The sequence below is a fragment of the Vanacampus margaritifer genome, chromosome 12 (genome assembly GCF_051991255.1).
Source record: "Vanacampus margaritifer isolate UIUO_Vmar chromosome 12, RoL_Vmar_1.0, whole genome shotgun sequence".
Taxonomy (NCBI): Eukaryota; Metazoa; Chordata; class Actinopteri; order Syngnathiformes; family Syngnathidae; genus Vanacampus; species Vanacampus margaritifer.
Window position 1 is genome coordinate 6,678,860 of NC_135443.1, and position 12,636 is coordinate 6,691,495.

At 39.8% G+C, this 12,636-nt stretch overlaps 1 protein-coding gene across 2 annotated transcripts in view; it reads left to right on the plus strand.

Annotated features, from left to right (window-relative positions):
• Positions 1-12,636, plus strand: part of pax2a (paired box 2a) — a 42,413-nt gene that overhangs the window by 10,064 nt on the left and 19,713 nt on the right. For both annotated transcript variants that reach the window (XM_077582082.1, XM_077582083.1), the window contains exons 5-6: positions 867-986; positions 1,558-1,602. In XM_077582082.1, coding sequence (XP_077438208.1) covers positions 867-986; positions 1,558-1,602 — 165 coding nt within the window. The remainder of the gene's footprint in view (positions 1-866; positions 987-1,557; positions 1,603-12,636) is intronic.

Sequence of the window (12,636 nt, forward strand, 5' to 3'; positions counted from 1 at the left end):
TAACGATCAAACTCATGATAGACAAAATATTCACTTTTTACTGCTGAAAATTGCAAAATTATGGAAAAAATTGTTTTTAAAGGTGTTAATTGTACATGAAAAATAATGACGCTATCAAACTCAAGATAGACAAAATATTCACTTTTTACTGCTGAAAATTGCAAAATTATGGAAAAAATTGTTTTTTAATGAATATCAACTATTAAAACCGTTGGGTCAATAATAACCCAATTTGGGTAATAAAAAAAAATCGGACCGACCCACTCACTTGGGTCAATTTGACCTAACTTTCTAGTTTGTTGTATAAAAATCAACACATTTTTCTGAACAAAACGTCGCCCCACAATTTTAAATATAGATTTTCTTTGGGGGGGTTAAAATGGACCCGAGTGGTTTGGTCCAACTTCTGACCCAGCAGTTTTAAAGATGTACAGCCCACTATATAATATTTATATAGTGTAAATATATTTTTATATATTGGACAATATAGTTTAGCAAATCTAAAACAAAGAAAATTACACGTTATGCTTTTTTTTTTTTTTAAAGCACAATTTTGCATTAGGGAAGTCTGCTAGCTTAATGCTAACATACAATGTAAAACGCCATAAATGGGCTAATGATGAGCATCGGTGTTATAACTCTCTTAAAATAAATATTTGAACACAAATGGTGAAAATTGAGACAATATAACAATTCTCCCAGGCTTAAATTATTTATTATTAGCAGAAAAAAAATATTACTGCAGCTTACTGAGCAGTTGTCTTCTATATGTTGATCACATTATTGAGATGAAACATTAGTATGCATTTGATATCGTGAATCGGGAGGCCTTCCCAACCCAGCCTTACTAAAGTTTTGTCTATCAGTGCCCAGCACAGCCTCCCCACCTGTGACCAGCGCCTCCAACGATCCCGTAGGATCCTACTCCATCAACGGCATCCTGGGAATCCCCCGCTCCAACGGCGAGAAGAGGAAACGAGACGAAGGTGAGGAAGAGAGGACGCGCGCCCTCTTTTTCGAATTCCCTCTCTTGCCTCCTCGTCTGTCTGTCTGTAGTTTTTTTTTTTTTTTAGTGAAAGACGCCATTTATGACAGCCGGCGAGGCCGAGTACGTTTCCAAGTGGCGTCTCCGGTGACTTGTTATGTTGTATATCAAGCAGGGCCTTGCGATTCAATCAAGCTTTTTTTGATGCCCTGTGTTTTACCACGCATCTCGATTTTAGACCACGCTCAAACTGTCAAACATCAGCAATTAATTTCATTATTTTTAGACAACATTTTAACACAACTCGCCGGTTTGGCAAAGAAAACACGCGCTGACACATTCAAAGATTACAAGGCAAACCGGTTCGAGCCAGATTTTCTCAATGTGGACACACACCGCCCGAGGGCTAATAGATTATTGGACGTGCAAACAATTGGCTTTTTTAATGCCTGTGAATTAACATGTCCCCAGTGGAGACCTGAACAGGTGTAGCAACAGAGCGATGTAGAGTGTGTGTCAACATTTTCTGAAGAGCATTTCATTTAAAGCATTTTATGTTTCTGTCTCTTTAGTTCTGTGGACTGGCAACCACTTGGACGGGAGGAAAATAGGACATTGTAAGTTGAAGCTACCTCTCTTTTTTTTAGGGGGGTGGGGGGGGGGTTAACCAGATCACTGGACTTGATGTTCTTGCTGTTTTTTTCTTTCAAGGAATGAATTAGCTGAGCTCAAATGGATGGGAATGGGTACATTACATGCATTAATGGAATGCTGGTCAATATAATTCAGACTTGGGTGATTAAGCAATTGTGCATTTCCACAAATGGTGCATAGTGTTAACGACTGAAATTGCCCGCAAATTATTAGTGTTATGTTATGTGTTCGGCTGCGTGCATGTTTTTACTTTAAACTGTACATGGTGACAAACAAGAAAATGGTGTCAGGAGGAATATTACCAGGTGATGACGGTTTTTACAACTGAGTGGTATTTATTTTAAAAGAGGAAAATGATCATAAGATGAACTTAAGAAGCATGTTTTGAAGGGACCAGGGTCAAAGGTGGATGTATTTTTAGATTTGTGCAAGCATATATGTTTGAAATAAGTGTGACGATTTGCAACGAGGCCACCCCGAATGCGCTTCACCCAGCGAACACGGTGACATTTAAAGGAATTTGCAATTCTGCAGAGAGGAAGCTATTAATTCACAAATTAACACCCTCCCCCCTTTTTCCCTCGCTCTATCGTGGATGCGCAAGCTATCGAAAAGACAAAAGAAATAGCCTTAAGGGGAGGAGAGGGAAAGAAAAAAAGAGAGTCTCAACCCTATCTGCGGAGAGATTGGTTTGCATGTCTGCGAGCAGTGATACCAATTACGACAACGCTGGGAAGAAGGTGTCCTTTAGCCCCCGCCGCCAGCGTCGCCGCCGCAGCCGCCGCCACTCCGCTCCAAATCTATCCATAGCCAGATTTATTTGTGTATCTCATTACAGGAAATGGAATGTTGCTCCTTGCCAAATGCATTAAAAGCGAAGTAGGGAAATTAGCCCGTTGTACTCGCGCTCTCGCTCTCAGTCATTTAAACCTGCCTTGGGAGTGGATGCCAAGAGGATTAGGTGACAACTGCTGTGCCGTTGTCACACGTGTCCTGTAGTGGGTACACTTCCAGGGGCTCAGTTCAAAGAATTGCTACATGTGGATTTTTATATAGTGGACATTAATATAAAATAGATGAATCGGAAATCTTCTAATACTACACTAAGTACAGTTCAGTTGTATTTAACTTTGTAGTAGGGTTGGACCAAATATCAGGTGGGCCGATTATCAGTGCTGATATTTGGCATTTTGACAAATATCAGTAGCTAATAGCCTTTAAAAAAATAAAATAAAAAATTAGTTTAAAACTGTGTTAATCCGTGAGAACTATGACATTTTCAGTTCATTTTATAAAAGATGCTGATGGCCTTGGAAACTTGTTGCACCTTTTGTGTTTGGTTGAAATGAACACAAAGATACATGAAAGTTTAACATTTCAGTTATTTAGCAATTATGGAAAAAAAATTATTTACTGTCGAAAAACTAAAGGAGCTACCGTATTTACTTCTTAAGTTTTCAATTTAACTTTTCAAGACATAGAATTCTTAGAATTGTTAAACAAATATGTCTATTTTCTAAGATTAAAAAAAAAAAGTTGTTATATATATATATATATGTGCTTTAAGACATTTCAACAAAGTTCTGACACCAGTATTTTATTCCCTTTTACTGAAAATGAATATTTTCTCCAAACATTGGTTATCGGCCTCCTTCACTATTATTTATTGGTATCTATATCAACCCGGGGAAAAAAAACATATCGGACTATCTTTACTTTACTAGTAATGGTCAAGTTTTTTATAACTACTAGTATTCAAACATTTATTAGGTACAATTTGTATATAACTTTTAGGTGCAGTTTAAAAGCAAGAAAAAAAATTAAAATAAAGCAATCACTTTTTTTGCCATATTCGTTAACACAGTCATTATGACTTGACAATAGTACTTGATAAATTTTATCTGTGCAAAAAATAATCTGTCTTTGTGCTCCTAAATTGATACTGAGGAAAAACAAACCAACAGTGCGTTATGAAAAAGTCACTTTTCTGGAGAAACAAGGTCACAGGTCAGTGAGAGGCTGTGTGGACTTTATAGTCATGTGTGGTTGTACTTTATAGTTTAGTAAAAAGTCCACGAAAAATCTCTGTATATTCATTATGGATAGTATGTATATATATGTATGTTTTTTTATGTAAGGAATGTGTAAATGACTGAATTTTCATTTGTGGAAGTTTCCTAAAAAGTCAACAAAAAATACCTATACAGTCATCAGCGGAGTAAAGAATGAGTGAATTATTCCAACTTTTTGTATATTTCAGAGGACATTCCCTAAAAAGTTGCCTCAAAAATTGTTATCTGGTAATTATGGCGTAGGGAATGACTAAATGATTCCGAACACAGTTGCTACAGTATGTCGCAGGTTAATGACATCATTGCTCAACAACAACAACAACATTAGTCCTTCACTTGCTGTATTGGCCCAATGCATCATGGGATATACAGTGATACCTTGACTTTGTAGTTTTTCCAAGTTACCAACTAAGAAAGTGACAAATGCTGTGCATTTGTGTCTGCCAGCTGCTCATATAAAGAAAATAAAGTTGGGAGCTAATTAAAACGCGAGACAGCTTGATGTAGATTTACCTCCGACTCCAGTAACTTGGTCTCCAGGGCGGGTTGATGTGACCTCAGGTTTGGCTCGGCACATCCTGAATGGAGTCCAGTGGAGCTCTCGGGGAGGACAGGCCAGTCGGGAGCTACAGTGATAAATCAGAGAGAGAACAAAGGTCATAACTTGCGATTGTAGCACGGGTGCAGAGGAAGCTGATGAGAAAATGAAAATACGGCCTGGCGGGGTTGTTAAGTCGTGACATAAAAGAGGGAGACTGTATGCAGGAGCCGAGCCCAACTGATTACAGGGGTCTGTGTTTTGATTTGTTCGCATGCGATATTGGGCCGTGTCGGATGATTGTACGGCGTGTGTAGCTTTTAACACACGCGACCCGCCGGCCGAGTTTAAATCAGTTAGCGTGTGGCTTTTAACCTGAGCCTCCGCTGGTTGGCTAGCCAAGCCAGTCCGTGACAATGAGTCAATAGCGCAGCGCTTTGGAAAATAAATGCACCCACGGCAAAAGAGAAATAAATAGCATCATGAGTGCCACGAGGGGAGGACGGGAGGGGGTAGGAAGAGAGAGAGAAAAAAAAAGCGCAGGTATGAGAGGGTCCGCAGAGCGTAACATGGAGACAAGAAGCAGGCCACCGCGTTAGGAGAGGACACAAAAGGGTGTCCCCCCTCCTCCTCCCGCTTCTTCTTATCAACGTCGTCTTATTTGCGGGTCTTGCGCGTGTTAACCATTTGCATTCACAACACGGCTTGTCGCGACGCAGTTGTAAACAGTGGCACCCTTTTACGATACAAACACACATAAATATATATATCTTCATATACGGAGAGGCAATTCGCTGGATGGAGAAGGAATCATGTCAGGGAAAAGTCAATTATGGGCAGCGACGCTGAGAATTAATGGAGCGACGCATTACTCAGCTTGAGGAGGGAGAAAAAGGCGAGGGGAATAATTATGTTTCCACAAAAAACTCAAAAATGCTAAACGGCGGGCTGGTTCTGGAGAGCCGAGCAAATGAGAAGTCGTATAAAAGCAGGACGGGAACTGTCTGCATGGAAAATTTTAATTTCCTAATTAAAGACCCTGTAAGGTAAAAAAAAATAAATGTCTTCTGAATTCGACATGCCACAGAATATATATTTTTTTTAGGTTTCAATGACGTCGGTTTGATTTTATGCTCCATAGTGTTAAAAATTAACAAGATTGACCAACAGCAGTGAGGACTTTGGGATTTGCTGGATTAGACTGATTCGCTGTGGCGACCCCTGAAGAAGAAGACTGTGGTGTGCATGGATCGTCGCAGGGCTCTCTATGGCCCGGCAACTCCACGAGAGCCGCTAGCCAGCAGCTAGCTCACAAGCTAACAGACGGGCAGCAGGCTAATGATACTGTGCTGTAGTGTTAATTTTGTCAACACACATTTTTTATTGCGATAAAACTAGACTAGACTAAACTAAAACCCTCATTAATAAACAAAAAATGGGACTAAATCAGTATGCATTTTTGGCGGCTAATGAAAACGAGAGGAAAATGTACTTCACTTAATAAAACCTGGACTAAAATCTATGAACATTTTAGTTCATAAACAAAAATTAGTAAAATCCTGTCACTCAAAGTTGACTAAATGAAAACAGGATGAGGTTAACTATGCTAAAAAACTAATAAGTGGGATTGTAACTGTGTGAAATTGTGTAAATTCTGGCATCTTCGGTAGATGCATATTGTATGCACATTGTAAAGGCATAGCTAGCTAGTATAGGCATAGCCAGCTAGCTAGCTAGCTAACGGCATGCTGTAGTGATAGAAATCAGCCAAGTAATAAGGCGCTCAATTTCTTACATACTAGGGGATGGGGCAACACATGTTGGGCGATAAAATTTGGTCGCAAATAAATAAATAAAATAAAATCAGGAAAAGTGAAATGGTAAAAAAAAATAGCTAATGTCATATCTCCACAAATGAACATTGCATAGTTGTGAGTCGTTTTTACAACATGTATCAAAACGAAAATCTGTTGTTACTACACTTTGCATTCGAGACTTACGTTTATGCTACACTTGCTGGGTAGGATTTTGTGAAGCTGTCGTAGTGAACGCTTAAGTCAAAGTGCTCAATGAGATAAGGACTCTAATATAAGTACATAGAGCAAATAAACTCTTTTCATATTATATTCGTGGCTCAGTACCTTTACAAGACCAAATCATTTATATATAATAAATCTTAAAATGTATATTGTAAGACAGACTAATTTATTGCTTGTGTTTGCTCAAAAAACAATGTAAAAAAAAAAAAAAAAGGAAAAATAATCACAAAGGAAAAAAAATGCAATTAGATTATTTTTCCAAAATCGTTCAGGCTTATTTTACAGGGTGCGTAAATTGAGCTTGTTCCAAATACAAATTCAGTCTTTGCATCTAAAGCAGTCATCTAATTAATAGCCTTCTAGTTTTCTTCATTTGACATTGTGTGTATTAGCCTACTTCTATTTAGATTAACATCCAGACTTGAAATTAAATAGAAAAAAAAAGGGGAGGGGGGGGGGGGGTTCAGTACAGGACGTGAGTGTAAGCATCAAGCAGCATCTTGACGCCGGCTGACAGTCAGTAAACTGGCTGATGGTGCTAAATCGAATTAATAAAGCTCTTAAACACGATGTAACATAACAGGATCTTAACAGCCCAGGCAGTGCTGCCTCTCTCTCTCTCTCTCTCTCTCTCTTTCTCTCTCTACCGCTTCGCCCTCCCCCCACCGTAGCCACCGCTCTCATTTCCGCATCAGAGGTTTCATAAATATAGCTAGCTTACAGGGAAGCAGTGTTCACCCTCTGGGTATACCACTTTGTTTGTGCTCCCCTCCTATTTCTTCTCTAAATGTGTTTGAAGAAAAAAAAAAAACACACACACAAAAAAAACATTCAACAAATGATCCACAATTTGTGATGATGCCAGCTATCAGCGGAGGACGGACGAGGAAAGGCCCCTCGTGATGTGGGAAAGCCGATGATTTACAGTGAGGCGCTGCGTAGGAATTCATTTGCCTTTCAAACAAGCTCCCGCCTGGATCTCCCCTCGGTTATCTTATCAGAGAAAACGTGGAGATGAAAGAAGGACATAAGAGCGCCACCGTGCCACCGCAGGACGTTTACGTCCCCCTTTGGGGTCAAAGCAAAACAGAGCGACGTTTGATAGCATTGCGCGGGGGCTACCTTGGATCGATGCCGGTGCAAATTTCAAACGCGCCCGGGCTAATTGTTTTCGCCACGATTTGGCGGTTTCTGTAAAGACGAGCCGGTGTTTGTCAGTGGGAGAAAAACCGAAAACATCCCTCCTGCTCTGCAGGGGTGATCAAAGAGGGTTATTAACGCACGTTGCTTTAGGGACGCCGTGTGAAAGTCTGTTTTGACATGTCTTGTTTTTATCTGGGCTTATCTCCTCACACGCCGGTGTTAAGACGGAGGAACACAGTCAGCTGGTGCTGTGGGAGTGATAGCGAGGATACCTGCTGAGACACCCAGAGGGATTGCAAAAAACACGGAGAAAATGAAACAGACCAGTCAATGAGACACACACACACGCACGCACGCACGCACACACTGACAGTTAAGCTTCACACTCCACTTGACACGCTGACTGTCAAAAGGATGAATCTGATTTATTGCAGCCATCTTATATGATATATGTCAAACATCAGCCCCTAATGGGGAAATCTGAAAATGCATGATTTACTATTAATTCCACTGAAAGGCCGTGTCTGTCATTTTTTTTGGGCCATGCTACAAATTGACAATGGCTTCATAAACATAATTGGTGAACTTGATGAAAAATAAAAAAAATTCACTTGAAAATGGAAGCAGAAAGAAAATGTCTGCGATCTCGCTAACCCTCGCTAATGATTCTGTTTGGCTCTATTTTTTTCTAGGCTAGGTGATATGAAGCAATTTTAGTTACATAATAAGAAGTTGCAGATAAAATATTTGGCTAACTGTCCTTAAACTACAAACATTTGAATTTAGTGCAGCACTAAATTTGACACAAGTTAAAGCTACTAGAGCTAAAATACCAACACCCAGTCTAACCCGCCTCTGCGCAGATTTAGACCATGCTAGACTTATGCCTTTCATAAAAACGGAAAACTGCTTTCTACTACTACTACTATTATTTGTGCGTAGCATCAAAGTGACATTTTAGGGTGAGACATAATTTCCCCCTCCCCCGCTATATAAAAAGATCTTCAGTGATATTGAGTTACTTGCAGTATTTATTTTTACTAACCACATTTATACCACTACATTGCCCAGTTAGCTAGCTAGCTAAACTAGATCTTACTTCTATGCCAACATTTACATAACAATATGTGGGTTCTTATTTAAACGTCTAAGTGAGGAGGTAACATGACGGATGAGCAACCAACAGTAAGGAGCCCCCAACATTTTTGGGTTATTAATTTCAACAAAAAAAATTGGGGCAAATTAATAATACACAACAGTTGGGTCAAAAATGGAGCAAGTCACTACTTGGGTCAATTTGACCCAATTTATTGGGGTTGTTATGTAGAACAACCACGCCAAAAATTGGGTCGTTTTATAAAAAAGCTAACTCCCAAAAAATCATTTAATTGACCCAGTTTTGTACAAAACAATCAAAAAAATCGGTCAATCTGACCCAATTTATTGGGGTTGTTATGTAGAACAACCACGCCAAAAATTGGGTCGTTTTATAAAAAAGCTAACTCCCAAAAAATCATTTAATTGACCCAGTTTTGTACAAAACAATCAAAAAAAATTGGTCAAATTGACCCAAGTAGTGGATCAGTCCAGTTTTGACCTCAACTGGATTATTGTTGACCCAAATGTATTTAGAGTGTTAGAGAACATTTTTTTGGCTTTCTTTTTGCTTTTTTTTTTTTGGGGGGGGGGGGGGGGTTATTTATTTAACCAAACATTTTGGTTTCAATTATTAATTGATTTCAATGGTTATTGTTGACCCAACTGTTCTAAAAGTGTACATTGGAAACAAAGTCTTAATTTTTCGTAATTTTTCGTAATTTTTCGTAATTTTTCGTAATTTTTCGTAATTTTTCGTAATTTTTCTTAATTTTAATTTGATTTGAATGCGTCATTTTACCGATGTTTTTTAATCATTTAAAATTGGCAATGTTGTTAACAACACTCTTATGTGGATCAAAGATATTTATTTTTATTTTCCAGGGACGATAGATATATTTACTAAATGAATTTCACAATAGTTACTCCCTGAGTAAAATAAAATTGCCATGTATGTTTGTTTAGTTTCTTTCTTTCTTTCTTTCTTTCTTTCTTTCTTTCTTTCTTTCTTTCTTTCTTTCTTTCTTTCGCGTAATACCGTAAAAGAACAAAAAACATAAGCTGTTTGGTGGATGTGAGAGAAGAAAAAAAAACAACTCTCCCATGTGTACCACAAAACACAAGTCAATACACTGTATTTTTCCCGTAAAACACAGCCATCACGGCCTCTATTCAGTCTACACATACACCCACTCACAGCCAATTGCCGCCCTCTATTGCATTCCCCCCATGGATCTATTTCTTGGTGCGAGCCAGGTTCATCCCCTGGCCTCAGCCATTGAAAAAAGGTCAAGCAGCTGAGCAGAATGGCAATAACGCCCCTGAAATGGTACCATCAGTGGAACATGATTGATCAATTGAATTCCATAGCACAGAAAAATGTGGGATTAAGTAGAGTATTATACGCACAATGAGTTGAGGCATGGTGTTCATTCCAAGTTCATTTCGCCTCCCTCCTCCGCTGGCAGATCAGGCAATCAATAGTGGACTTGCATATCATATATCACCGCCGGCTCGCCCAGGAGAGAACATAATCTGCTGCAAATTTAGAATGACAGATTTGTACGGGAGCTAAGCCCTCATCCGCTGTTGGCGGAGGAAAGGAGGGAGGGAGGGGGCGGTGCGATACAGGGCATTGGAGTGGAGGTCCCTGGAATGCCGGACGGGTTACCTACAGATTTTTATTTTTTATTTGTTTTTGGTCCAGCCGTGACGAGTGTGCCTTAGATGGGGTCAGAGATCAGGAGAAGGAGAGGGCTCATTTGTTTATATAGAGGGTGACTGTGTGAGGAAATGCATATGCTTGCCCTTGGCGCCCCGTCGTCTTTCGGACCTCACTCCATTCCGCTTCCCGGGCGACAGGCAATATGCGCTGGCGTAGAGAGGAAGACGGAAGGCGAATATGTTCAGGAGGAAATAGTAGCGTTAAATAATGGCTCTCCATTTTCCCGCTGGCACAATGAGAGGCTGTGGATGCAATTGCCAGGCACACTTTCTTAGGACATAATTCAGGATTACCTCTCACACACACACACACAACTGAAATGCTCTCACACATACCAAGGAAACACTCACAGTACCACTGAAACACTCACACACAATGCAATGAAACACTTTCATACACATTCCTGGAACTCTCATGCGTCCTACTGAAATACTCTCACACAATTTTCTTCTCACTCATCTCACTATTGAAACATTCTCACTCTGCACAACTCCGAAAAGGCTACCACTCTCATTTTTATGCCCTCCCATGCACACGCAATTTAAATCCTGTGAGACACTCTCAAATACTCTCACATCGAAACACTCACACACTAATGCTCTCATGCACACCACAGAAACACTTGTTTAATGTGAACGGAAACACACACACACACTACTGGAACACTCACATACTAGTGAAATGCTCTCATATACACTATTGAAACTCTCATATCCATGACAGATTTTTTTCACATATTCATAACTGCAACAATCTCACACACACTACTAAAATTATCCCAATGCTTTTTCTCACTCGTACACTTCTGAAAAATCACTCTCACTAAACTACTAAAATACTCTCACATACACTCCTCATTTTTGTTTGCATGTACTACTAAAACACTCGTACACAACTCAAATGCTCTCACATAAACTACTCTTTTTTCACTCATATACATTACTGAAATGTTCTCATACATATCAAATTTTTCCGCTGAAATCCACTACTGAAACACTCTCACACATACACTCACAACTGAAACACACTCACATACTCTCATGAGCAAATACTAAAACATGTACTTCAGTACACTACGTGTGCATTTCAGTTATAGTCTAGTTATATGAGGCTATTTCAGTATGATGTATAAAAGGATATCAGTTGTGTGTATGAGAGTATTTCAGGTGTGTGTTGGTAATCCTGAATTATGACCCTGACGGCCCCACAAACTCCCCCGCACCCACTCCCCGAAACACGCGCTCTCCTTTACAAGTATATATTTGCGCTGAAGGTAATCCATCAATTACCATAGACCTATCACATGATGACCGTGCTGATGGCGGCCGCCGAGGAGAGGTGGAGGACGCGGGAGCTGCCTGAGTGTGCGAGGCAGAGTCGAGGTGGATAAAAAAAAAAAAAAAAGGCAGACGTGCAGGTTGTTCCCCATCGCAATTTACTGCTGATGCTCCTCGTGCCATCACTCTCACTCACGTTTTGCTCAAAAACACGTTTGCCTGGTGCTTATCTCACAAAGCCTCTTGGGATATGGGAGGCTGAAAGCCTCTGTTAAAAAATAAATAAAAAAAAGTATGTCCTTGTGGCTGGGGGTTCAGTAGCTTGTCACTGAGGTGGTACCTCCAAAGGCTCAGCATTTATACCCTTGGCTTTTAGGAACATACAGTGAAGACGAAAAAGTATCAGTAGCATGGTTTGGCCCGGACACTTTGGTCCTCCTTGAATCTTGGTTCTCTTCACTTTTTGGCCAGTTGCTTCCAAAATTGGTGAATAAGAACCTGGCCTTAACTTATTATTTTTTACAATAATATATTCTATGCAGCCCCACTGGTCTAAATATGGTATTCTGGTTAATAATGTGTTAGTGGAATATGAGTTAAGCAGCAAAATCAGGGGGCGGCCATTTTGCTATTTGCTATCGACTGAAGACGACATCACAGTTGCTCAGGTCTCGGGTAACAACCAATCAGAGCAGCGTCAGAAAACATGTGAGCTGTGATTGGTTGTTGCCTGAGCCCTGAGCAACATTGATGTCATCTTCAGTCAACAGCAGGTGGCAAAAATGGCCGCCCCGAGATGGACAAAAACGGCTGGATTTTGCTTCATAATTTATATTCCACAAATGTAACATTAATCAGAATCCCATGTTTAGACTAGTGACGTCACATAGAACATATTATTGTCAAAAAAATGTTTGAAAAGGTTGACTTCCACTTTAAAAACACATTTTTCCACTTGCTGTTGACTGAAGATGACATCACCTGTGCTGAGAAAATAGGTAACGAATAACGACCAATCATGGCTCAGTATGATGACCAAACCAAGAAAACAGGTAAGCCATGATTGGTTGTTACCTATTTCCTCAGCACGTGATGTCATCTTCAGTC